General features: G+C 43.2%; 2 protein-coding genes and 1 non-coding gene across 3 annotated transcripts; all 3 read right to left on the bottom strand.

The window, feature by feature from the left end:
* Nucleotides 1–1,471: 1,471 nt before the first annotated feature.
* Nucleotides 1,472–8,516, bottom strand: th2 (tyrosine hydroxylase 2). The gene is made up of 12 exons (XM_023816889.2): nucleotides 8,152–8,516; nucleotides 7,858–8,029; nucleotides 7,589–7,677; nucleotides 7,365–7,432; nucleotides 7,048–7,098; nucleotides 6,441–6,586; nucleotides 5,785–5,920; nucleotides 5,378–5,447; nucleotides 5,215–5,271; nucleotides 3,526–3,621; nucleotides 2,842–2,975; nucleotides 1,472–2,153 (listed from the first exon to the last, which is right to left on the bottom strand). The coding sequence occupies exons 1-12, from the start codon at nucleotides 8,377–8,379 to the stop codon at nucleotides 1,994–1,996; spliced, it is 1,407 nt and encodes a 468-aa protein (XP_023672657.1). The 5' UTR covers nucleotides 8,380–8,516; the 3' UTR covers nucleotides 1,472–1,993.
* A 1,400-nt stretch (nucleotides 8,517–9,916) lies between these two features.
* pah (phenylalanine hydroxylase) lies at nucleotides 9,917–24,540 on the bottom strand. Its single transcript, XM_023816888.2, has 13 exons — nucleotides 24,381–24,540; nucleotides 22,317–22,424; nucleotides 18,104–18,287; nucleotides 16,193–16,281; nucleotides 15,315–15,382; nucleotides 14,161–14,357; nucleotides 13,908–14,043; nucleotides 13,134–13,203; nucleotides 12,358–12,414; nucleotides 12,188–12,283; nucleotides 11,629–11,762; nucleotides 11,301–11,416; nucleotides 9,917–11,072 (listed from the first exon to the last, which is right to left on the bottom strand). The coding sequence occupies exons 1-13, from the start codon at nucleotides 24,423–24,425 to the stop codon at nucleotides 11,029–11,031; spliced, it is 1,344 nt and encodes a 447-aa protein (XP_023672656.1). The 5' UTR covers nucleotides 24,426–24,540; the 3' UTR covers nucleotides 9,917–11,028.
* trnay-gua (transfer RNA tyrosine (anticodon GUA)) lies at nucleotides 12,835–12,921 on the bottom strand. Its single transcript is given in 2 exon segments — nucleotides 12,835–12,870; nucleotides 12,885–12,921. It is a non-coding gene; the product is annotated as a tRNA-Tyr (tRNA).
* Nucleotides 24,541–26,293: the final 1,753 nt, after the last annotated feature.

Raw genomic sequence — 26,293 nt, 5'->3', positions numbered from 1 at the left:
AATAATATCCCTCATCTCATTGAACTCATTTACTATATCAATGTCGTTTTCAATTATAAGACCCTTACTATCCTGCAGAGTAGTAATTTCATTTTTTAGAGCTCTTTTAGAGTTAAAATACTGGAAGAAACTTTTAACGTCATCCTTAGCCTCTAATGCAATCTTCCTTTCGACATTCCTTTTAGCTCGTCTGTCATTTTTTAACTCAGCCTGTAGATTTAGATACTCTTGCTTTATTCTGTCATCATCAGTTATTTTCCATTTCTGGAACGAAGCCCTTTTCCTCCTTACTTTATATTTTATTTCCCTAGTAAACCACTTAGGTTGCAATTTCCTAGATTTATTCTTACTGGAAACAGGTATGAAGTCCTCTTGCACTTGCAATAATGTGCTTTTAAAAAATTCCCATGCCTCTTCAACAGTTTTATTTAACTCCATCCAGTTCACAGTTTCTAGTTTTAATCTCATCCTGGGCTATGCAGTGAATACAGGAAGGAGGTCCCGTGTCCTGGGCTATGCAGTGAATACAGGAAGGAGGTCCCGTGTCCTGGGCTATGCAGTGAATACAGGAAGAAGGTCCTGTGTCCTGGGCTATGCAGTGAATACAGGAAGGAGGTCCTGTGTCCTGGGCTATGCAGTGAATACAGGAAGAAGGTCCTGTGTCCTGGGCTATGCAGTGAATACAGGAAGAAGGTCCTGTGTCCTGGGCTATGCAGTGAATACAGGAAGAAGGTCCTGTGTCCTGGGCTATGCAGTGAATACAGGAAGAAGGTCCTGTGTCCTGGGCTATGCAGTGAATACAGGAAGAAGGTCCTGTGTCCTGGGCTATGCAGCTGAACATCTCTTAATCGTATAAACTGTTGCCTCAGTTTCTTTTCACATGGCACTGTTCAGGCAAACCCTCTATCCTTCAGCCATTGACTGAACATTTTAAAAACTTGCATGTTCTGTAAGTAAGTCTGCTTGGAAATGAATGAATCGAAGAGCTTAATGATGCCAGGTGTGTGGGAAAAATGGATGTCAAAGAATTGGCTCAATTTGACTAAAATCCTCCTGATGTATGTTTAGCTGGATATCAGGTTAATGACTGTGTATGTCTAGTCTTCTCCAAAGGGGAATGTTTGACAGAGATCAAAAACCGTGTTTTTCTGTGATCTTACAGAAAAACGACTGGACACGGTCACAAGCGCAGTGTCAGAGTGAAGTCTTTTTAGAAGTTCCAATGGACCTGCTAAATGCTGTAAAACATGGATTAGCGGGGGGGGGGGGGGGGTGCATCTGCAAAATAAAACCTGCTTTGTTTAACATCGAGGCACAAAAAAAGATAACACTCCTGTTCTCTGTGTCACACACACATTCAAATGCTAGCATGTGCAAAAGGCAAAAGAAAAAATGCAGAAATTCACATACTAAAGGTGTAAAGGTGGACACAGACAGAACAAAAATACTATAGTAAGTGCTCTTTCAGAAAATACCCTTTATTATACAGAGAGTACATACAGGAAGCCATCCTGTCCAGGGTGTACCCCGGTGCCTCTCCCATAACCCGAACCAGGATGGATAGATGGAGGGATGGATGGATGGATGGATGGACGGATGAAGGAAGTCTTACAGAAAGGAATTTCATCAGAGCATCTCTTTTTATTCATAAACATTTTTCCATGTCAATGGAAAAATAAGGGAAATCTCAGTAGCATGTACAGGCGTGTAGCATGCATGTAAAGCGTGACTATGGCAGGCGTGTAGCATGTGTGTAAAACATGACCATGCCAGGCGTGTAGTGTATGTGTAAAGTGTGACTATGCCAGGCATGTAGTGTGTGTGTAAAGCGTGACCATGCCAGGCGTGTAGCGTGTGTGTAACGCATGACTATGCCAGCACTGACTAGTTAAGGCTCGACATACTACAAAGGAACTTATATCTCACAAGGAACATCAGTGGCAGCTGATCATTGCTGACTTGAAACATACATTTCCCAGGTGGGTGGTCTCCCTCAGCCCAGTTTACCCAGGGCACAGTGCAGGATCTTCAGGTCCTCCCTCATCTGCTTCAAGGCCTCCTGGATCTTTCTGGGCTGGTCAAGAACCTCCACGGTGCAAGTGAATGGGTCGTAGCGGACAGAGAAGGCCTTGCGGATTGTCGCCGAGTACTGACTGCAGGACAAACAGTGGCATGCAGCAGGGTCTGGCTTAGTTAGCAGACACATTTGTGCATGCTCACAGGTTTAGGAGCCCCCTGTTGGCCACTAACTCTTACTACACTGGGGAGGGGGTGGGGGGCAGGAGGCCCTGAACTGACTTTTCCAGAAACAACAAACCTGTCCCTGCTTGCATGTATGCATGTTTTCACTGGACAGGGTATCATGTGCATCTTATCATAGACACACTAAGATGTTTAGCTACAGGATTTGCATACAAACACACATACATACATAGAAAATATGGCAAAACACACCCAATCACACAGGCTTAGGCGCTTTTAGCGGAGGTGTAGGGGGTGAAATTGCACCCCCTCCTGCCAAATGAAAATGCTATTTGAACATATTAAGTTCAATACACAGACGCTCCTCTACTTACGAACTTTCAACTTACGAACGGCCGTTCAGAATGTATCTCGTTTGTAAGTAGAGGAGTGTCTGTAATTAAATTACATTGTAAAGTTATATTTGAAAATGTGGCTCGTGTTATTCATAGCATTGTGTAATAATAATTTATTGCAAAAGTATTATTTTATTACAAATGTATTTATCGAGTTGAATGACTGGTTGTGCTTGCTGACTTTGCACCCCCTGGGAGAAAAGACTACAGTCGCCTGTGCACACAGGTGTCCATCTGTCCTTACCGGAGCTTCATCTTGGCATCCTCGAAGCTCTCTGACACAAAGTAGACGGGCTGGTATGTCTGGTCCTGGTATGGCTGGACTGCACACTCCTCGGGCGTAAAGGGCCTGTACTCTGGCTCATTGGAGAGGGCGTACTGTGGAAGAGGCTGCTAGTCAGGGGGGCGGCGGGGAGGACCTCTGACTTTTTTAACAGATGCCTTTATCTAAAGCAACATATATTTTGCAAAATCAGGGTCAGACAGTCCCTGGAGCAATTTGCAGTTAAGGGCCTCGCTCAAGAGCCCATTGGTGACATCAATCGGCCGGCCCCGGGATTTGAACCAACAACCTTCTGGTCACAAACACAGCATCCTGACCCATTAAGCCACACACTTTCATAAATGGACTAAGACTCGATAAACTCACCGATAAGTTTGTCAGTAAGACCACCATAGCTAATTCTGCTGAACAATACGTCTTAAATTAGCCAGAGGCCAGGGGTGGGGAACCTGATCCATGGAGAGCCGGTGTGAGTGCAGGTTTTTGGGATGACCTCTCAATCAGCCAATAACAGAGCGTCATGGATCAGGTTCTCCACCCCTGCCATAGGCTATACAGGAGATTTTTAGTGCCAGGGCTGCCCATTGGCAGAAAAAGACAAGCACACACTGCATGTTAATGATGTGATAGATGTAGGTGTCTCACCACGAGCTCCCCGTAGGAGGACAGAAGGCCGGCTCCAAACGCCTTTATAGCCCCATTCTGTTTGCAGAGGCCAAACTCCACCGTGAACCAGTACAGCTGGGAGGCAGAAGTACAGCAAATCGCACCACCATGAAAATGACGCCATCGGACGCATCCAAGGCAGAAATGCAAAAATGCACATACAAAACAACATATTATACTGCGTGAAGACCATGGACACACACGGATGACGGCAGGATGAAGCAGGGACACGGAGGGAAAGCACTAAATGTCAGGTCCTCTCCGATATGGAGGACTGTCTCCCTGGGCATACTTTATGAACCCATTGTAGCCCATTGTCATGTTCTTCACTTTTTTCCCTGGAGCTACCGGGGGGGGGGGGGGACATAATATCACCTCTTTGTGAGCAGTATTGAGGAAGTGAAAAATTGTGTGCAAACTGTTCTACTTCTGAATGAGGCCCATCCTTCAAGGGGCTTGAGGAGCACCTTCAGCCAGCAGCTCATCTCCTGGAAATGCACAGCTGAGGTCTTCAGCTGCTTCTTTTTTCAATGCTCTCAGTCCACCACACCCCCACCCCCCAGGCTTGGAGGACCGTTACAATGCATTATGTAATAACTCAACAAAAGCTTACAAATAGACAGACTACATCATAATTTTATATTGCTACATTACCCTATTATTATTATTGTTATTATTATTATTATTCGATTAGTTACATTCTGTTGAGTTCTTACAAAATGGAGCATTATTACATAATGCCTTGTTGAAAGGACGCTAACCAAACTCTCTTTCTGTATTGCTGCACCTGCCCTGGGTTACACCCCTTCAATGTTTTCAGCTTTTTTCAGGGGGGGATGAAACAGGGGGTACTTATTTATGTTGCCTTATACCTCCAGGACTGGACATTCCTCTCACAGATCAAAGACAGGCAGCTAAGTTAATTGATAAGTGCCCACTGCTGATGTATTCTGTATGTGGGTGCATGTATGTACGCGCTCTGTGAAGGACACGACAGGATGCCAGTCCATTGCAGGGCACACACACACTATTTATAGATGCCAATTAGCATAAATGCATGGAGCAAACTCACATGGATTGATAAGAAAATGCCAACTCTAAACACAAAGCTGAGGCTGATTCAATCTGCTACCTGCTAATCCATTATGTCACCACCGTACTAAGTGCTTACTGGTTGTTAATTATTATTACTTACTATTGTTATGGGAGTTATTTATTCTATTATGCTGCTGGACAATCAAAATCACCCCCCCCTCCCCCCCCATCCCAGGGATCAATAGAAACCTTCACGTCTTTTAAGTATAAACCAGAAAGCAACTTTACTGGACGTTACTCTAGTACTGGCACTAGAGGGCAGTAACAAGTACTGTTTGTCTGTCTAATAAGCTCCTATGGTTTTACCAAGCCTCACACAAATCCGCTAAACCAGGGCTCCACCATTCCGGTCCTGGAGGGCCAGTCTGCAACACAGTCTGCAGATTTCCCTGCTGAAAGAAACACACCTACTAAAACTGGTAATTAGCCGGTGTCTGAGCAAGAAAATCTGCACAATGTGAGACAGACCGGCCCTCCAGGACCAGAATGGGGGAGCCCTGCTCTAAACAGTCCATTGTTCGCCTATACGGAATCCACCACTGCCAATATCTGTTAGAAAACTATATGACTCACTGTTGACAGTTTTTCAATGTCCTCATCAGAAGCTCCCAAAGAAGCAAGACCAATTTCCTGGGAAAGAAAAAAAAACAATGAGCTGAATCTCAAAGTTACTTTTTTCCAACATGCATAACATTCATTACCACTGAAATCTTCAATTAGTATATAAATATTTCACCTGGGAAAACTGAGCAAATTCTTTATCAGCCAACATGGGGACGTGGCCTAATAACTCATGACAGCAATCTCTGCGGACAGAAAACAGCGTCTTATAGCAACGATTAGCAAGGGCAATTGCAGGGGTGGAGATTTCAGGTCCATAGAAAGCAAATACTGACCATGATTTTGTTTCAACCAACCAGTTGAGTATAAAGAGCCACAGTCACAGAGTTGGTAGAAACAAAATCTTGGTCTGGATTTGTACTCTCTGGACCTGAAATCTCCACCTCTGCAATTACAAAAAGGTTGTGCAGATTAGACAATGAGTACAGACATAACGCTTGAGCAAACTAAACTATACTAACTATTTTTTTAACATGCCACCACTGCTTATAATAATTACAATAATAATAACAATAAACATACGGTTCCGGGGAGTGCATCGGGGTGGATGAATGGCGGATGTACTGCGTGCACTGAAACACTCTGAACGCCAGGCTGGCCAGGAAATCTCTGGCAGACAGCAGACCAGCAACTGGCCGGAGCTGGAACCCCGTCCTCTCTGCGGAGACATCATAAACCTGAGACCACGAGCAATGACATGATCACAAAGAGACGCAAATTCGGGATGCTGAAAAAAAAAAAAACACTTCGGAATTGCATACAATGACTGTGTAGCTACATCATCTGGTCATCTGGTTATTATGCAAAGTCACACTTCCTAATAAAATGGGCATCACTAAATGATATGGGAAATTATTATAACAAGAAAATCAAAATTACTGGTTGATAGTCAGTACAGGTGAAGTCAAAGGGCATAACTTTGGGTTGAGCATTGGTGGGGCTGAGGTCTCTACCCATTTAAGGGGTCCATAGGGTTGTATCGGCTGGTTTTTGATTATTGGGGGGGATTAGATCCCACCGTCATTTATGCCCACGGGTGAGGATCCTGTGAAATGACCGACTAAATAGGGCGGCTACTTCAAGCACAGTAGAGGTCTTGGAGATACTGAAATCTTCCTGTAGCTGGGAAGTGCCCAAGTCCAGCGTCGAGTTCTCGATCCCGAGTGGGGTGAGGGTACCTCTGAGGAAGTTGGAAACGTCCCTCAGCTGGGGAATGCTGCTCTCTCCATATCCACACTGCTTCTCTAGCTCCTGCAGGTTCTCCAGGTGCTGTCTGCAGGCGTGCGTGGGGTAAATGCTGCTCAGAGTGCGGTATACCTCCTTCCTGTCGAGAAGCATCATTGTCACCAGCATCACGTCATAAATACTGAATAATATTCATATCATTATCATCAGTGTTTTAACCGCTACAATTGTCATTATTGTCATTACAATTTTGATAATTGAGGTCAGGGGCATAGGAACCAGGTGGGTTGGGGGTGGGGGGGCATATACCACCAATTTTTAAATTAGCTTCATTTATCTCCTAAAAACCCTAATATCAATATCCCCGACACCATTAGTGGGCATCATCAAAATCATCATCATCACCAATATTGTGATCAGTTTAATCGTTATTAATATGATTATCATTGCCAATAATGACTGTCACTATCATTGTTATAATGATTGTTTTCATTTTGGTCATCATCAGAATTACCATCATTGGCATAATCGTCATCATCATCATCTCATTAGCATTAGCAACATCTTGTTAGACCTAACCATCATAATACGAAAACGGACCAAGTGGCGACTTCCTCTGGAGTGTACTCCACCCTGGGTAACGGCTCTCCCCTAAATATAAGGAGTAAATTATGTGAAACACCGAACAAACAAACAACATATAGATAAATAGCAATTAAGCAATACATGGCGACGATGCCGCTAACAATTATACGATTTCAATTGTAAACTGCGGTTTAAAGACAGAGTCTCCAAATTTAATAGAATTCATCGGTAAAAAAAAATAAAACACAGTATGGCTATTTTTTATGAATTTGCAGTTAGGTTATAGTTTATGTAGCTTTCGCGCATTAAAACCAATCCTAACGCAAACTTACTGTTTGTAGGAAAAAGCAAGTTCAGAAATGGCGGTCCTTCTTTTTCTGTATTCTGGATCGTTATAACCCTGTTTTCAAGAAGAAGAAGAAAAAAAACGTGTTTACAACAGAAATAATTAGGAATTTAATAGCCAATTAGTTCTCCAAAAATTCTAAAGGTTTAGCATCAATGAATTAATAATATATGTTTATTTATCAAATTTTAAACGGTTAGATATACGTACAGGGTGCTCATGGTCTAGATCCGGATCATATTTTGTAATTAAGTGATTACATTTATCAAGATCCCAAATCTTCCGTGGAAACCAGGGAACTAAAGAACAAAAAAAAACATGCAAATTAAAATCTATTTGAAAATCTAAATGGAACGTGTACTGAAATTATTTGTAGCATAAATGAACAAAAGTGCTTAAACAATGATTGTGACTATAATAATAATAATAATAATAATAATAATAATAATAATAATAGTCAAATATATACGTATAAATACCATTTTCCTCCGCTATCGTGCGCACGTCGTCTGCGACTTTTTTCAGGGAGTTTATTAAGACATCCGTGTCGGAACTGTGAACTTCACACCTCACGAAGAATTCCAGGTCCTCCACGTTCTTCGACTTTATAGCAGGGCGAGTTTCGATGTGATGAATGTTGGCTCCAAATGTCTAAAGAAAAAACGGACAAAAAATGCACATTTTGGCCATTAAAAATGTTCGATCCCTATAACATCTGATGCGGCCGTTGTACAGCTCTGGACGCAGATAAAATGCCAAGTTATCTCATATACCTCGAAAACCTTGGTGGTCTTGGACAGGCCCGCATTTTTCTCGTGACTGAGAGCGAAAAGGATGCTGAGGGTCACCTTGCCGTCCTTTTCCTCGAACACAAAGTTGTCTGCGCAGCGCGAGGGTCCCGGGGAGGGGGCGCCGCTCTCGCGCTCTTTCCGGGCGTCTTCTATAAGGCTCCGTTTTCTACTGGAAAACGGAACGTTTTGAACGCCACTTTCGGTCTTCATCGAGTTTCTGCTGCTGCTGAAACTTTTAAAATTCGCTATAAATATAACACAAAATAATAAATGCAACGATGACAAGCAGACTCAGTGGTGATAGTCAGATATACCTTAACTGCATAAAACACGAAATAAGAGAAAGCTTTTATTTTATTTTATGCCTTTACAAACGTCTGTCCAAAATAAAATAACTTGTTGCTTGTTAGTCCCTCTACTTAGATTGCTGATATTTATTCGGTCCTCTTAGCTATATATGTAAATGAATTACGTAAATTACGCGTGATTTACAGGTTAAGTGCGTCATTATATTGTACGACACAGCGCTGCCTCACAGCTTTGATTTAAATTAAAATAATCCTTTGATAGAATGGCACTAGCCGAGGCCTAGTTTGAATTTATGGAAAAGCAAACTCAATAAATTTCAGCAGTATAATATTGTCTTTTCGCGCTCACTTCATGCTGCATGGGAGGTTATATTATTTATTTAGAATTGATACAGGCTCGTATTAGGATACATTTTTAAATTGCATTTGTTTTCATATCTCTGCATGGTCTTACATTTTTGACCTCTTGCAACCTTATCACCCACGCAGACTACTGAGATCAGCGGACCATCTACATCTAGCAGTTCCGAAATCTAAAAAGAAGTGATCGGGCGTTTGTAGTCATTTCCCCCAAACTCTGGAATGAATTACCCCTCCATGTAAGTTAGCCCCCACATTGTCATCGTTTAAATCTCACCTCAGAACACATTTTTATTCCTTTGCTTTTAATTCAGTTTGAGAGCCTTCTCGTTTTCCATTTAAGAATTGTCCAATTATAAATTTCGTTTAATAATTACTCATTTATATCTCCAGATTTAATTTTCTATGTTTATTTCAACTCCATTTTATTTGACCCCGCTTAGATCCCAGTTAATTGCTCTTGTCGCCGAGGTTATTTTTTATCGGGCCACATCCTTATTTTTATGTTCAATGCATTTGTATCTTATTGTCGTGTTGGTATGTGACTCACGAATCGTATTGTTGAGCATTTTGGTCGACTGCGGTTGCTTTAAACGTGCTTTATAAATGAACTTGAAGTTGAATTTGAACTTGAATAAATACATATGTGAAATAAATACATATAGGCCAAACGATACCCCTGAATAAATGGAAGAAGCCTTGTAACTGAATGCAACAGACATTTCAATGAATTGGTCCTTGGTATATGAGCATATTAGCCCCGAACGGACTTACCTGGTTTCTGTGGTTCTGAAACTGTTCCAAATTTCCATATGGCGCATTAAACGGTGACTTTTCCAAATTTCAATTTCAGTATATGTATGGTTTATACTACTAAAGCACCGTCAACATCCTATAATAATTTTGTCGCTAATTTATCTCCATAAAAGCAACACCATTTTAACATAACTCACTATTGTTATTAAGAATTGCTAATCACCAAACATGAGACCCACCTAAAATGTAACTTTATAAAATGGGCATATATTTCAGTGTGAAGTGTTAATTTTTAGAAATCAGGATGGAAAAGTCCACAAAGATTATATTTCGAAAATTTTTATTATATGTCATTACATTTTATGCAAGTATTATACAAGGTATAAAGATTTGTGATTAAAAACATAAACCTCCCATTTGGAAACCAATTTAATGCAATTATCATCTGAAACACTAGAAATCAAATATTTAAAATCTTCCATTGTTGCTTTCACCCAAATACCAAATATCCCCAAATTATATATATGCCATTTTATGGAAACGATGGGGAAGACATTCTAAAAAGCCTACAATGATATATAAAATTTCTGTTTTTCTGGAACTCTGATATCAGAATTGGCCGGTTTGTAACTGAACATGAAGGGTATTCAAACGAACGGTTTGTGCTGCATAATCTAACTGCTATAAAATCGTCGACTGAGTTATAGACAAGCCTACATCACACCAAAAGCATAATTTCACGATGAAACAGAGTACCTCCGAGCCATCATACCTGATAGCTCTGTCTCGAGCACCCTAAGGATCTAAAGGGACCTCGGCTGGATTTACAAAATTACTGCTATTATGTCCCAGAACAACCACACTGTCACCTGCGCGCGAAGAAAATGTGAATCAATTCGAATTAAATGCAAATAGCAACATTGCACTATTTTAAAGTCGTTGCAGACAAGAGGCGAAAATGTTCAGATGTTATCAGCGATTATTCACTTTTGATCCATATTTTTTACTGAAAAAGTATAAATGCCACGTTGCTTGCTGACTGGTATTATATTTTTAACCCTGTGTTTTCCAAAATAGCTATCCCAATAAATGATATTGCATTTAATATAAAATGAAATAATATACCATGCATTAGATTGCAATCTTATACAAAATTTAAAATAATGTGTTGCGTATTATATTGGTATTTCTAATTATTTCCGTTACAGAATTTAAGGGCATAATAGTAAAGTTAAGAGAGGAACTAATAAAATTTCTTTATAGGTTACCTAAGACGTGTAAGCTATATAACGTCGGCTAAAGTGCAGATTCACGAAACAGCTCTGCAGGTCAGTTTGTCCAGCGTTATAGCGATTGACAGATAAGCAGTAGGTTGAGTGCTGCAGAGATCGATATTCCACAATCGGAGATCTGCTGAGAGATGTCACGGAAATATTCATTTCATTTTGCGCAAGGCATTACACAGGATCCCCATCTCACCTGAAACGAGAAAAGGGCAAGTATTTTACGGACATTTCCAAAAAGGCAATGACAATATTAACAATACAAATAATAATAATAATAATAATAATAATAATAATAGCAACAACAACAAGAAAATTATAGTAATAGGACTAATAATTATAATCGTATTCTATTCCCTGTGGTCTATTTTTAAATTAATCAGATTGTGGATATTTATTTGGCTGGCGTTCGCTGCGTGCGCACCGCTGATGCTCTCCGAAAGATTGCGGAGCTGCTGCGTGCTGTCCAGCACCTCGATACTCTGGGTGTAAGGGTTGTATCGCAGCGAAAAGGGCTTGGGTATGGTCGCGGCGAACTTCCTGCGGGAGCACCGGAAGACACAAAAGGTAAAGAGAGTAATGAAAGGTGAAGAGGTGGACGGTTATATAAATTTCTATGTAGGGTGACCATATTTTGCTTTGCGAAAAAGAGCGCAAAGCGCGTCGAAGCAATGCGACAGCTTATTAGTACGAATGACTATAGCTATAATTGTCCAATTTGTACTGCACAAATTTAAAGCGCAAATATATACCTGACTTTCTCCTTGGCGTCCTCGAAGCTCTCAGCCACAAAGTACAATGGCTGGAACTCGGTGATGGGATATTTCTGAACGCACGTCTTCTCCGGTTCAAATGGGTACAGTTGAGGCTTCTCCGTCAAGCAGTACTGATCGATGAAGCACATGTATACTTTATTTTGCGATTCAATTTACAAAACCTTTCAACGTTTTTTGCATATTACAAAGCTAGATTACCGTAATTTCTATGCTACGTGACCGTTTTCCTTATCACAATCTGACACACAACTGAGTCAGTTAGCTTCAGTGAGATTTTACTTTTGAGTGGCAACAAGTCTTCTCAAATTCCTCCTGCATCTAACATTTTGTTTCTCTGAACAGAAAGGGTCAGTTAGAACAGAAAGGGAGACTCCATCCTCCATATTCGTCTCGACACCATCAGTGCGATGTATCCCATCCTCGTCACACAGTCTTGGCGCAAAGACCCGAGATACTGAACACAGTAGCCTGCAAGCCCAGCCTGCACCACAATGAGACCAAACCCACACTTCTGACCCCGACAGCCAGCGCTCACCTGTAGCTCTCCAAACGACGACAGCAGTCCGGCCCCGTAGGCCTTGATCTCGGAACCCTGCTTGCACAGGCCAAACTCCACTGTGAACCAGTACACCTGTGGGTCGAGGCAGACAGTGAGGAGCAGGGAAGCTCTGGTGGAGGAAGATGTTAAAGGTCATTCATACTCACAGTCGCAAGCTTTTCAATGTACTCATCAGGAGCTCCCAGAGAGGCAAGACCAATTTCCTGCAGAGGTGGAAATCAGAAACTCCTTCAGATGCTGTTAAAGTGATGGGGTCATCAGCGATGGTGTTCTGTATCGATTTTATACCTCAGTGACATGAAGTAGTGATGGTATAGTCATGCTGATCTATATCGACTGTTTTCTATGCTGCTGGTGCACTGATTTAGAATTTAGTGATTAATTGTCATTGTTGACACACCACAGCACACAACAATGAAATGTGTCCTCTGCATTTAACCCATATGTGACAATGTGACATAGCAGGGGGCAGCTAATTCAGCGCCCGGGGAGCAGTGCTTGGGGGCGGTACCTTGCTCAGGATACCTCAGTGGTGCCTTGTTGGTCGGGGATTCGTACCTGCAATCTTTCAATTACAAGTGCACTTCCCTAACCATTAAGCCACCACTGCCCAAAAACTTTGTTCCTTCGAGCCGGAATTGAACCAGCGACCTAAAGATGACAGTGTCTCCCTCTACAGTCCTCCGCTCTACCAACTGAGCTATCGAAGGATATACATGATGTCATTCAATATGAAACATAGATTTAGTGTCTATAGTAGAAGTGCTCTATACCAGTGATTCCCAACCCAGTCGTCAGGGACCCATAGAAGGTCCACGTTCTTGCTTGTCTGCAGGTCCCCGAGGATCGGATTGGGAAACACTGCCTGCTCTACACCGACCCTTATTCATGGCGATTGTGCATATAGTTCTGCTTATTATACCTGTGAGAACTGGGCAAAACTAGGGTCGGCAAACAGGGGGACATGTCCCAAGAGCTCGTGACAGATGTCGCTGTGGGGAGAGAAGCACGTTTGGGTCAAAGCTCTCATGCTCTTTTTTTCATGGCACAAACAAGTGTAGCTTTATACTACATGTGAAACATTTCCCCATCTATCCAAAGTCTAATGGATTTGCACAATGTACAGTACTATTATCAACATCGCATTGTATGCATGTGCAATTGTCACATGCCAAAGACCACGACAGTCAGCTGATTTGAGGCCATCAATAAATTACACTGAAACATTTTCAATCTGCCATACAAAACAAAACTTGGCAAGCTCTGCAATTTTAATGATTGTTCCTTTTCAAGATTACGTAGTTAAAAAATCAGTGTAAAATGTACTCGCACTGCTTTCACATGAGGTGTGCATGTACTCTCCCAAGCCAATGAAAATCATTTTAGTCCTTGCTGTCAGACTCACTGGGAATCCAGAGAAAATACTACCAAAAGCAAGTGATTCGTGAGCACTACTCTGTGTCTGTTGCAACACCACCAGAGACACTATTTGGCTACATTTAGAATGAATTTCAACTCCTTTTTTGTCTTATACACATTGTGACAAAAAATTTCAAATATTGCAATGTAGATTTTTTTCCCAATATTGTGCTGCCTTATAGTTCACCCTAAAGTTGTTCTTAGGTTCTATGGTCTGGTGTAGTGTGAGACATTAGTCCTGACATAAATGGACCAGCAAGACAGTGGAGATACTCACGGCTCCGGGGTATACATGGGTTTGGACGAGTGGCGGATGTACTGCGTGGAATGGAAGACTCGGAATGCCAGGCCGGCGAGAAAGTCACGGGACGAGAGGAGCCCGGCCACGGGGCGGAGCCGAAATCCTGTGCATGCTGGGTGATGGAGAGAGGGATTATGGGTATGAGCGCGTTTGTTTATGGGTGGCACAAAATTCAACACAAGATCCAGCATGACATGACATGGAAGCCGGAAGCTTCCGGTTCCCCTACACTGCAGGAAGTTGGAGACGTCTTCCAGCTGCGGGATGTTGTCCTGCCTGTACCCGCAGTACTTCTCCAGCAGGGGGAAGACGCGGTTGTGCTCCCGGCAGGCGTGTGTTGGGTACAGGGTCTTCAGCTCCTTGAACACCTTCCCCCATGTGTCCTTCTCCTCCTCCGTGTACTCCACCTTGGGGATCACCTGACCACTGCACACAGATAGAAGGGCATGGCTAGAAATTCTGGCCCCTAACAAAATGTCACCCCCACCCCCCCCCCCCCCCTAGGATTTCAGGATTAAGATATACAAGTCCACCATGGTAGATAAATAATAATTTATCGTTTTCAGGGGCCCCAGTAGAGTGCCGGGCCCCCAGAATCTGCCAGGGTGTCCACACACACACACAGACACACATTTGTAATCATACATTTGTGGGGACTCTCCATTAATTTCTAAGGCCATAACCCTAATCCCAACTATGACAACCCTAACCCTACCCAGCCCTAAGCATAAGTAACCAAACAAAATATAAGTCTTTTAGCATTTTTAGTTTTTTGATTGCAGATTGAATTTCTCCTTGTGGGGGGTGAAAAAATGGTCCCCACAATGTCAAAATAATAGGTTTTTATCACATTGTGGGGACATTTGGTACACAGAGACATCAGTTACACATGGACACACAGCCTCATAATTACACACACAGTACACAACAGCACGCACACGCAAACACCTTCGCAGTGGGCGAGGCCTAGGTAGGGAACACTTTATTATTCTATTAAGTGGCGGAAGAGGCCCACTGCTATGTAAATGTGCAGTGCAGTGCTTCAGTGCCGCTTTGTACTGACGCAGCATAATACCCCGCCATTATGATAACAAAGCCCGTAGCATTAAACCCCCCCCCCCACACACACACACACACTATCTGCAATTTGTCCTCCTTTTGTTTAGGGGGGGTAATTTTTGATAAGCAGGCTCAGCCGAGCGTGAAAGTGAATGGTTGAGGGGGGATCGTTGAGGGGGGGGTGCCTAGGGATGAAAGATCAAACAGCAATGATCGCTTCTCAACCCCTGTGTGGACATCAATGGGGGGGGAAAGAGGGAGGAAACAGAAGAAGGAGACAAAAAGAGCACGGTTCCCATAGTCTGACTCGGGTTTGATAGTTACTGTCTGTAGTTATAGGCGATGTCGGCAAACTCTTTCCTCCTGGCTCTGTATACGGGGTCTGTAAAGCCCTGAAATTCAGACAAAAGCAATCAATGCCCACTATCGTTATCCATACCTGCACACCTCCAGCAAACCGGCAAACCCCCTGTCATTTGATAAGACAGAATTGTGTGTCTCCCGTCAGCATGGGAGAGATGAAACGCATTGAAAAGGGGACCTTTGTGGTGCCTCTCCTGCCTGTGTTGAATGATTTTTTTTCTGTTTAGCAACGGTGGGAACGGGAGCAATCATCTTTAATTATAGGGTCGTGATTAAAGTAATGGCATCAATTTGCACGCTTGTTAACATAAGAATGGAGAGCGGGCGAAGGGCTGTGATCGTAGCGTGAGTCACGCAACATGCAACGCGACACCCCCACCGAACAGCGGTGGGGTGCCTGTAGAGGTGGGTGCGAGCAACAGGAAGTCACGGAACGCCCAACAGGAAGTACCCTTCAGCTGCTGCCCACCCGAAGCCTGCCTTGTGAATGTGACTGTCACCTCTCCACTGGTGCCTAAGATCCAGTTGTCATTAGTGTCTTTCGAAGCACAATTATGGGAAGGCAATTAGATAAAATGATTAAGGCAGCCGAAAGCTACAGAGAAATGGAGAACATTCTCAACTTCAGGATCCTGCCTCATTAAATTAACTTTGATCCCCTAGGTTTTAGAGTTATTTAGCGATCAATCACCACCAGATACACCAGCAATTACGAGATGAGGCTAAGATTTACCCTATGGTTTGCACACTCCTTGGTATTGTATACAAATCAGGTAAACACTTTAAATTTGTAAGGGGTTTTGGGGACCGAAAATGCAATCTAGCATCCTCTTCCTTACAGGATGATCAGCGTCGAGCTCCGAACCGTAGCTCAGGATCTGATTGGCGAAACGGTCCAGGTCATGGATGGTAACGGGGAACCAGGGCACTGGAAAGACAGAGGATACAGCATTCCTGAGTTTCACACTGCCGGTGTAATAACATCATCGTTTATGATGAAACGTCGTACACTCAGGCTTCAGGATGAAAATAAATGGATTGAGAAATGCTTAAATAAGTTAGTCCAGAAGAGGTCAGTGTTGCACAAGTGATGCTGTTTAACTACGATGTTACTATACAGTTTCCTTACGTAAACATATTTACCCATCTGGTTCTCAGCCCCACACCTCCTAATTCATTAGACTTAATAGGTTTGGTCACGGTGAAATTTTTGAAGCAACCAAAGTTTACAGTTGAGCCTAAAACAATTATAACTCAACAATCATTCAATGTCCAAGCCGTTCATAAGCCAATATGAGATTTTCCCTTTTTGTTTATTTGTGCACTCAAAATAATGGTATGGTACTACATCTAGTTTCCCTCAATCTATCCTACTTCCATCCATGCAGGCATGCATCCATCCATCCATGCAGGCATTCATCCATCCACCCCGTCTAGCACGCCCCTGGGGGCACACAGACCCCGTCTAGCACGCCCCTTGGGGCACACAGACCCCGTCTAGCACGCCCCTTGGGGCACACAGACCCCGTCTAGCACGCCCCTGGGGGCACACAGACCCCGTCTAGCACGCCCCTTGGGGCACACAGACCCCGTCTAGCACGCCCCTGGGGGCACACAGACCCCGTCTAGCACGCCCCTTGGGGCACACAGACCCCGTCTAGCACGCCCCTGGGGGCACACAGACCCCGTCTAGCACGCCCCTTGGGGCACACAGACCCCGTCTAGCACGCCCCTGGGGGCACACAGACCCCGTCTAGCACGCCCCTGGGGGCACACAGACCCCGTCTAGCACGCCCCTTGGGGCACACAGACCCCGTCTAGCATGCCCCTGGGGGCACACAGACCCCGTCTAGCACGCCCCTTGGGGCACACAGACCCCGTCTAGCACGCCCCTGGGGGCACACAGACCCCGTCTAGCACGCCCCTGGGGGCACACGCCCAGAGCACTGGAAAGACAGAGCCAGAGAAGGATTTACAGCCTGCAAGCTCCCCCACGTCTAGCTTCCTACACACATTTCACCAGCAAAGACCACCTGAGGGCACTGTGGACAAAAGCATCCCCAATACGAGGCCTCTCCACAAGCCATAAATACAGGTACCTTGTTTTAGTCGCATCAAACAGCAGATTATGCTGTCTGTAGAGTCACTGGGGTCCTGCCCTGTTTGGAGCAGCTCTGAGGAGACCGCTTGTCTGGTTCCTGGGGTCAGTAGTGACCCCATCGTGGCTCCTCTGGAGTCAGGGACACTGGTACTCTGGTCATCTCCATGGGGCCTGTTTGCCCTCAGTAGCTAAACTAATGTCATTAGTGGAAACAACCAATAATCTGTGAATAAGCCCACTGGGCAGCCCAAGTCCCTTTGGGGACATTTATTTCCCAGCCTGAAATTCTTGGTGTCTGGCCGCTCTCTGCTCAATCACTAGCCAGACTTCAAGTCCTTGGGTTATGCTATGGTGGGGTCTTCTAATCTTCAACCATTGAAGGCAGGTCCATTAAACCTCCATCTATACCAAGCCCGCGATAGAATTTAGAGTGAGGCCAGTATCTTTTAGAAATTAGCAATGATGCATTAGCATCATTCTTAAAAGATTGTTGAGTTCTAATTATTTTAGGCTCCACTATAAATTTTGACTGGTTCAGAATTTTCACTGCAGCCAAACATCTTTCCACTTAAGTGTGTCAAAGGTTGAACCGTGGTCTTCGGCTACGGCATCTATAGATGCACCAACGCGCACGTATGCACGCACGCACCCGTGTCCTTCGTCTTATCGCGTGACAGCTCGTGCACGTGGCCGCTGATCTGTGTGCGCAGCCCCTCGATGACCTCATCCAGGGCTTTGGCGCAGCTGTTGTCCACACTGATGAAGAACTCGAACTCCTTTTTATTCAGGCGCGACGGCCGTGACTCGATGTGTGTCAGGTTGATGTTCTTCTCCTGCGGGTTGAAAAGGACACTCGCTGCCTTAAACACAAGCTTTCCAGGCGTGAATCCAGAGATGAGCACTGCTATCCCATCAAGATGGCTGAAGTCCTCAGCGGTGTATATACAGTCAGGCTATAGCTGGGCCATTTAATACTATTTAGCTAAAGTAATGATCTGTTTATCTTTAACTACCATTAATACTTGGAACACGCTTTGCCCATTTTGAGGACATTACTACATAATGTACACTGTGTATTCATGTAGGATTCTCTAAAGATCAGACACCTAAAATAGTTTTACAACTTTCAATCAGCCCTCTACTCCACCTGAGTCCACCAACCAGGTGCCACAGGTCTCGTTTATGGAGGAAGGAGAACCTTTGCTAGAGTAAAGGGCTAAAGAAAGCAGGATCAGCTCTGTCTGGAGATCCAGTGGCCCTAGTATCTGACTCTGAAGAATTTCAGCAATAATAAAGTTTAAATAGTTCACAGGCAATCATGATGAAGACAATGCAACAGTAACACTTTATTTGAAGCTGTAATCTATAATGCATCATACATACCTTCATAATGCATTATAATAGTCAGTATAAGAATTAATAAAGCATTACAGCATCTTCTATTGACAGTCATAAGGCAATATAGTGTTGATTATAATACTTCATAAACTCCAGTGAAGCTCTGATTTATAATGCACTATAGATACCTTCATAATGCATTATAATAGAATTAGGGATGCTTTGTACTGTATTATGAATGTGTCTATAGTGCATTACAGATGAGAGCTTCATGGAGCATTCATAATGCATAATAAACATGATGATAATGCCTTTTTATAAATATTTATAGCCATGTTTATAATGCTTCATGAATGCTTTATAATGTGTTATGAGTGTGTTCCTAGATTCTTATAGACATGGCATTCATAGAAAGTATTATCAATGCAAAAAATGCAAAGAAAATCCAGCCCCAAACACGGCATGAATGTAATTAAGGCGGGAATATGGTTTTGTTTAAGGAAACTGACTTATATGGGATTTACGAGTGAATGAACGACTGTGGGATGGGGTGGTGTTACGTCTGGCTGCTGCGTGTGTTTGGTGTGGTTGAGAGGAGGAACTTGGCTCATTTATCTTGTAGGCGTTCGCTAGAAACCGCCCTTTGACTGGAGAGCCGACAAGTGGGAGCAGCAGCTAGCGAGTGGCCATTGGGCATTTGGAGGGGGTGTGGTGACAGTAAAGGCAGGACCGTGGCATGAGAGTGAGTGATGCTGGGGAGCGTGGGGTGGAGGAGGTGGTGTTGAAAGGCAGAAGCTCATTGGTGCAGATGAGCCTTTCATGTTTACTGCAGGACAACATTCGACTCATACTTAGTATTGATCTTAGGTGGAAAGGCCAGATACACACACGTTTTTTTTTTATAAAGGTGCTACACAAAAATGTGTTTTTGCACATGTATTATAAATGATAAATTATCATTATAAATCAGAGCCCTAAAATTCCCACTGCAACCCTAATTAAGTCGGAAATACTGAACTGCTCTGCATCCAGTTGCCACGACCATCTATGCTTTTGATCGGTCACAACATAACAACCCACAACATCCCAAAGAGTCATGAGAAAACAGACAACCTTGTTTTGATACTCTATCGCAATTTTGGAGATGATTCAAAGAGTCACAGCCGTGCACAAAAAAAATCAATGTTTCAATAGTGTAAATATCCAAAGGACAGTCCAAAATTGGAGTAGGGCCAATGTGTTGCTTTGATTCTAGAATGTTCATCACCTGCATGAGAACCTTTACATCTAATAAGTACTTCTGCTATGGCCTGATTCAAATTTTGATTTCCTGTATCCTGGCTACAGGATCACTGTCTTCCCCTCAGCTGTTAAAACGCCGTCAACTCTCCTGACGTCCTCGGATGGATGCTGGCTCTATGCAGACACCCCTAACACCAATTGCAGATTCCCAGGAAGAGCATGAGAAGGAGCAAATCTGGGATAACTCAAAATGACCAAGGAACAATCCCTTCCCAGTTATCGCCAATAGGGTTTTGTCTGAGTTAGAACTTTGTGAGGTTCAAATTGCACAGAACTGGGCCTGAGGTAACTGCTCCAGTACATGAACGTAAGACACTGAGTCACTGACATTGAGACACACCTCTTAATCACTGAATTCAGGTGTTTCATTCAGACTCATTGCCACAGGTGTATAAAATAATAAACCAAGCCATGTAGTCAGTTTTACAAACATTTGTGAAAGAATGGGTTATTCTTATTCTGAAGAGTTCAGCAAATGCAAGCCTGGTACTGTCACAGGATGCCACCTTTGCATTAAGTCAGTGCCTGAAATTTCTTCCCTGCTAGATACTCCAAGGTCAACTGTAAGTGGTATTATCGCAAAGGAGAAGATTTTAGGAACAACAAAAACTCAACTACGAAGTGGTAGACCATGTTAAGTAACAGAGCGGGGTCGCAGAGTGCTGAGGTGCGTGGTGCCCAACACGGTTGACTTAAAATCTAAAGAGCACCAAACTTCTTTTGGCATTAATCCCAGCACAAAACTGTGCAGCAGAAGCTTCATGGAAAGGGTTTTTAAGGTCGAGCATCATATCACCAAACACAATGCCAAGCGTCAGATGGAGTGGTGTAAAGTACACCGCCACTGGATTCTGGAGCAGCGGAAATGTGTTCTGTGGAGTGATAAATCACACTTCTCTGTCTGGCAGTCTGACGGATGAGTCTGGGTTTGGCAGATGCCTGGGAGAACGTGACCTGCCAGACTGCATTGTGCCAACTGTAAAGTTTGGTGGAGGAGAGATATTGGTATGGGCTTGTTTTCCAGGGGTTGGGCTAGACCCCTTGGTTCCAGTGAAGGGAACTCATCGCTTCAGCATACCAAGACATTTTTGGACAATTCTAATGCTTTCAACATTGTAGGAACAGTTTGGGGAAGGCGCTTTTCTGTCCCAGCATGACTGTGTCCCAGTTCACAAAGCAAGCTCCATAGAAACATGGTTGGGTGAGCCTGGCGTGGAAGAGCTTGACTGGCCCACATAGAGCCCTGACCTCAACCCCATCAAATGCTTTGGGATGAACTAGAATGGAGATTGCGAGCCAGGCCTTCTTATCTAACATCAATGCCTGACCTCACAAATACTCTTCTAGATGAAAAGGCAAAAATTGTCACAGACACACTCCAAAATCTTGTGGAAAGCCTTCCCAGAAGAGTGGCAGCTGTTATAGCTGTAAAGGGGGGACCAACTCCATTTTGATGCCTATGGATTTAGAACAGGATGTCATGAAAGTTCATATGGGTGTAATGGCCAGGAGTCCCAATACTTTTGTCCATATAGTGTAGTCGGGCACAGAGCTCTGAAAAACAGCTCAGTACTTCTGTAGGCAATGCAAACAGCTTAAGTCAGCGTCCAAAAACCAAGAAACACCATCTGCCTCTAATGTACAGTTCGTCCTATCAGCATCAGCAATCCTACCACCACCCCCAGCAATTAACTCTGCTGTAAGTGGGTGGGGAGCCAAGATAGCCAATCATGAGCTGCCTGTACAGGGGGTTGCACTATAGCAGGAAATATGACCAAAATGCAACCAATCAGTGCTTGGCAAATCCCCACCCTCACCACTTTCCTGTGAAATCAAATGCATGCATATTTTCACCCTCATAATGATTTGTGTCCCTAGACTCCACAAAGACTCTGGGCAGTGCCTCTTGCACCCCATTTCTTGAAAACAGATGCCCATATATAAAACTTGGAAAAAACAGCTTTGTTGTCTTTCCAAAATAACATCTCGATGTCTCACTGAAAACACATTGTTTTACTTCATCATTGTGACAATACAACCATAACACTAGCAAAGCATCTGAATGGCGCATATTTGTACATGCGCAACACCATTAAATGGTTTCTCGCTGTATTACATATTGTCAGTTAAAACATGTAAGCTGTATGTATCTTTATTTATATCTGCATGCGTGCGTGTATGTCACGTGTGGGTGTGCGTGCATCTGCGCACACATCACCTACCTCAAACAGTCGGAGGGCTTTGGCCAGGGACCCCACCCCCTCTTTCAGGGAGAAAATGCAGGACACCACCCCCACCTTGTTGGTCTCCTCCTCAAGATACATGGAGCTCTGCCAAAAAAAAAAAAGAGAGACAGGCACACGGTACTCAGCTGTCATGACCGCGCGGAGCACGGACCAAGGAAGCAGGCGACGAAGACGAGGAATCGGGAGTAAGGGTTTTAATTGACATTCGGAGATGCAGACAGGACAGAAAACGGCATAACACTACAATGACAGGACTAGGAGGGGGGAACTCTGACGCGGACTTAAATACACCTAACTAACGAAGACAACTCAAAACAGCTGATAAACACTGGGAAGCCACATGAGGTTAACGAGGGGGGCGTGGCACAGGAGGACCGGCACGATCGGGGTGTGACAAGAGTTGTCACTTGTGAGCTGCTGTCTGAAGTCACGTTAATTCCTGCACTCCACATGTAGAGTCAAGTTAGAAAACTAGCAACATAATAATACCCACAATTTATCTAGCTGTTCGCTTCTACTCAGAACACGGTCGGTTTTTGCCCGTGTTAAGTTGTTATATATTGTGTGGTATTGCACTGTTATATTAATTATATTAATGTACATAGCTTAGGGTGACCAGATAATCCATGTCAGGGAGGACACTGTGAGCTAGTACAGGTATTGTAAATTACCATTTCAATTAAACGGACCTGGATTTCACTTGAGCACTGAGTTCTTGCTGTGTGCTGATTGGTCAGTCTCCTGTAATCATGCATGTTTCACTAATGCTAATGTGAAACAGCTGGATGAGTCTTTCAGTCAAGGAAATAAACCAGTCAAAGCACAAGAAGAGCTGAGCTATTTAGCCGAGCACAGGAGCCTTTCAATTTGAAAGTAGTTTGTAAAACCCGAAGTAGCTCAAAGTGTCCTCCCTGACATGGATTATCTGGTCACCCTAACATAGCTGAACAGCAAGCTGAAAACCTCTGTCAGGTGCCGTTCTTCTTGATTTGCCCCACACTGGAATTGCGCCAGTCACGTCAGAGGTAACAGGGACCACAAGTGACGCAACAGGTCCTGACAAAAGCAATGTCCAGCTGTCCAGGCACTGCCTGTTTACACTGAAGAATGATTTACAGAAACGCACAGACTGTCTCTCCGGGACACGTTTTTTTAAGTTGTAACCGAGTGATCGCCCAGGTTGACGTTGACATTTAAAGGTGCATGCTGCCTTTTTCCCAAAGGCATGTTATATTCAAAGTCAGGGCAGCAAAACAGCTGGGACACAAGACAATGATGGCTACATGTACATATCCGGTGAAGATACGTAAATTCCCTCGTGCTTAACCTGGCAAAGACGTGCATTTAGATTTCTGGGGTAGCAAGATGAACTCTATAGAGAAAGACACATCACTGACATTTATAGATTATGGATAATAACTGCAGCTTTCAGAAGACGTTTGTATTTTCTTTTAAAAAGTTATTAGAAAGTTTCACATAAATGATCTAAAATAAAACTTCCCCTGCAGGAAAATGCAACTACTCCCGATAAATAAATAACCAAAAATGCTGAACATTTCCCAATATCCGGGCTGCTACACAGTATCTCAATTTCTCAATAATTCTGTTTTATGAATGCATATTATTCAAATGTGAGTAATATATCACGAGGCTGTCGGCTTAACTTTTTTAGCAAGTACTAAATAATCGGTCAGGGCAAGGATTCATGCATCATAACTTTATGCTGTTGTTTTGTCCCTCCTGACCAGTTAGGGCAGTTTTTCCAGTCAGGGATAGGGTTTGGACAGCTTTTCAAAGTGCAATACAACGACACTTTTTGTAGATTTTCAATGCACCGTCAAATTTATCCGTTTTCCGTATATTAAATTCTAGTCAAAAATGGCTATTAATTAATGATGGCTATTAATATAATTACTTTCCTAATATTTGCTGAATAACAAGGAAAAAATCATTTTCGGCAGTTCTTACGAATGCAGTGCTAGTTAGACAATAACGTTTACAATCTATTGACAATAATTTTTATTATTTGTATTGTGTCACCTGTACGCCATTATCCAAGCTGGGTTTGCGGAATCCAGCGTCCATCTTCCAGCTTCAGTAGTCCTCTCCCAGCAACGTTAGATACTGCTGTGTTTTTGTGTACCTCTCCCACCTCACGCCTTTTAAACCTCAACACGTGACACCACACCCCCTTTTCTCCGTGGTTCTGCTGCACTTGGGCCTGTCTCGAGCTGGGAAGCCGACTTTGCGACACATCTGCTTCTTATTGCTCACATATGGGTGCGTGCAGCATACACGTTCCTCTAAGCTCGTAAAGCAACCAGACACCATCAGTAACAGTGTGCAGTATCCGGTATTACGAACTCCCACAAAGTACAATGTTTGTAATATATTCCATGACTCAATAATTAATAAACTTCTCATTCTTCAAACTGGCAATCTTATGTACTGTAATCATATAAGCAAAATAAAATAAACAAACAAAATAAGCGCGAACTTGCTGTAATGCCGGTGTTATGCCGAAAAAGGCATCCCTGCCGTAGAATGCATGCATGTCTCTAAATGACCGATTGGTCGCTGATCTGAAACGAGTTGAGCTACTTTGTCGAGTAAGGCTAGCTAGCGTAGTGCTAATCAATAGCCCCAAAAAACCCGTAAAACTCTAACCCTAACCCCCCAAAAATATCTAAAACCCTAACCCCCAAAACCCCCCTAAAACCCTAACCCCCAAAACACCCCTGACCCCCAAAAAACCCTTAAAAGCTCAACCCGTCGGAACACCGGCATACATTCTAAGGCAGGGATGCCTTTTTCGGCATAACACCGGCTAATGATTTTCGTATTTGAGGCTGTAAGGTTATGACAATCTAGTCTGACTTTTGCTGTAGGACGCTTGTCGTATTATTTTTATATAGACTGCAACTTTCTGAGGTTCTTGAATGCATAAAGATTTAAGCAGAGTTGGTTGTCAAATACACTTAATTTGTGTCCGGCAAGCAAGTGTGGTTCTAAGGGGTTGTTAGGGCCTCCTATCAATACAGTACGTCTGATGATGGCCACCCCGGCCACCCAAACTTTTCTGCCGGCAACTAAGCCTACTTGACAATTGGCTCGTCACTAGTTCAAGTGCTATTGTGCATTGCAATCTAGTGACACTAGATGGCAGTAAAAATTAATATTTGGAACATTGTCAATATAGTCATGATTTTAAGGCGAGAAAAGTTCAGCACTGTTTCTCTAAATTATATTTACGCCCAAAGAACGGTCACGCACGTAATTTGAGTGTTAACTAAACATATAAAATGATATAGGCCTAGAGTATTTCGTAAAGCGTTATTCAAATGCACAACCCGTTTCGTAAAATCGATCTTTAGGTTTTTGTGATTGCCTTGTTTTGTTTTCGACGTTGCCTTTTTATAGAATGTTCTAAAATAATTCATGCATATTTTAAAACATATCAAATTATTAATTCAGTGATAAGTTGCCTTATTAGTTGACAATAAGTCGACAGTTAAGTGATTGAAAATTTGCTATTTCATAAGAAGGCCTATTGAAACCCACAAACGCCAGGTGTTCGGAAGCACATTCGATTCCAGTCTTTTCCATAAGTATCCACATGGAATGCTATGTTTAAACGATGGGTCTTATGGGCATGAAACAAATATAGGCCAATAAAGATTTGTTATACTACTTTGTCCTTGGTTTTATTGACAGTCTGATGGGTAATTTTCTGACCAGTTCCTCATATTGAGCTAGATTAGGCTGTGGTGATTAAAACAAATAACTATGACGTTTTAAAAAAAAATAAGCGAATACTACCTCTGACTGTAGCCTTTGCCCAGCAGAGTACCCGTCTCTCAAGACATGTGAGGCTGTCTGCTAATTGCCAAAGTCCTCTTGAAATACACAAACGAAAAACGACGTTTTCATGCTCTTAGTCTTTATTGGATCTT

Source organism: Paramormyrops kingsleyae, chromosome 1 (assembly GCF_048594095.1).
Source record: "Paramormyrops kingsleyae isolate MSU_618 chromosome 1, PKINGS_0.4, whole genome shotgun sequence".
Taxonomy (NCBI): Eukaryota; Metazoa; Chordata; class Actinopteri; order Osteoglossiformes; family Mormyridae; genus Paramormyrops; species Paramormyrops kingsleyae.
This window is presented reverse-complemented; position numbering and strand designations above follow the sequence as displayed.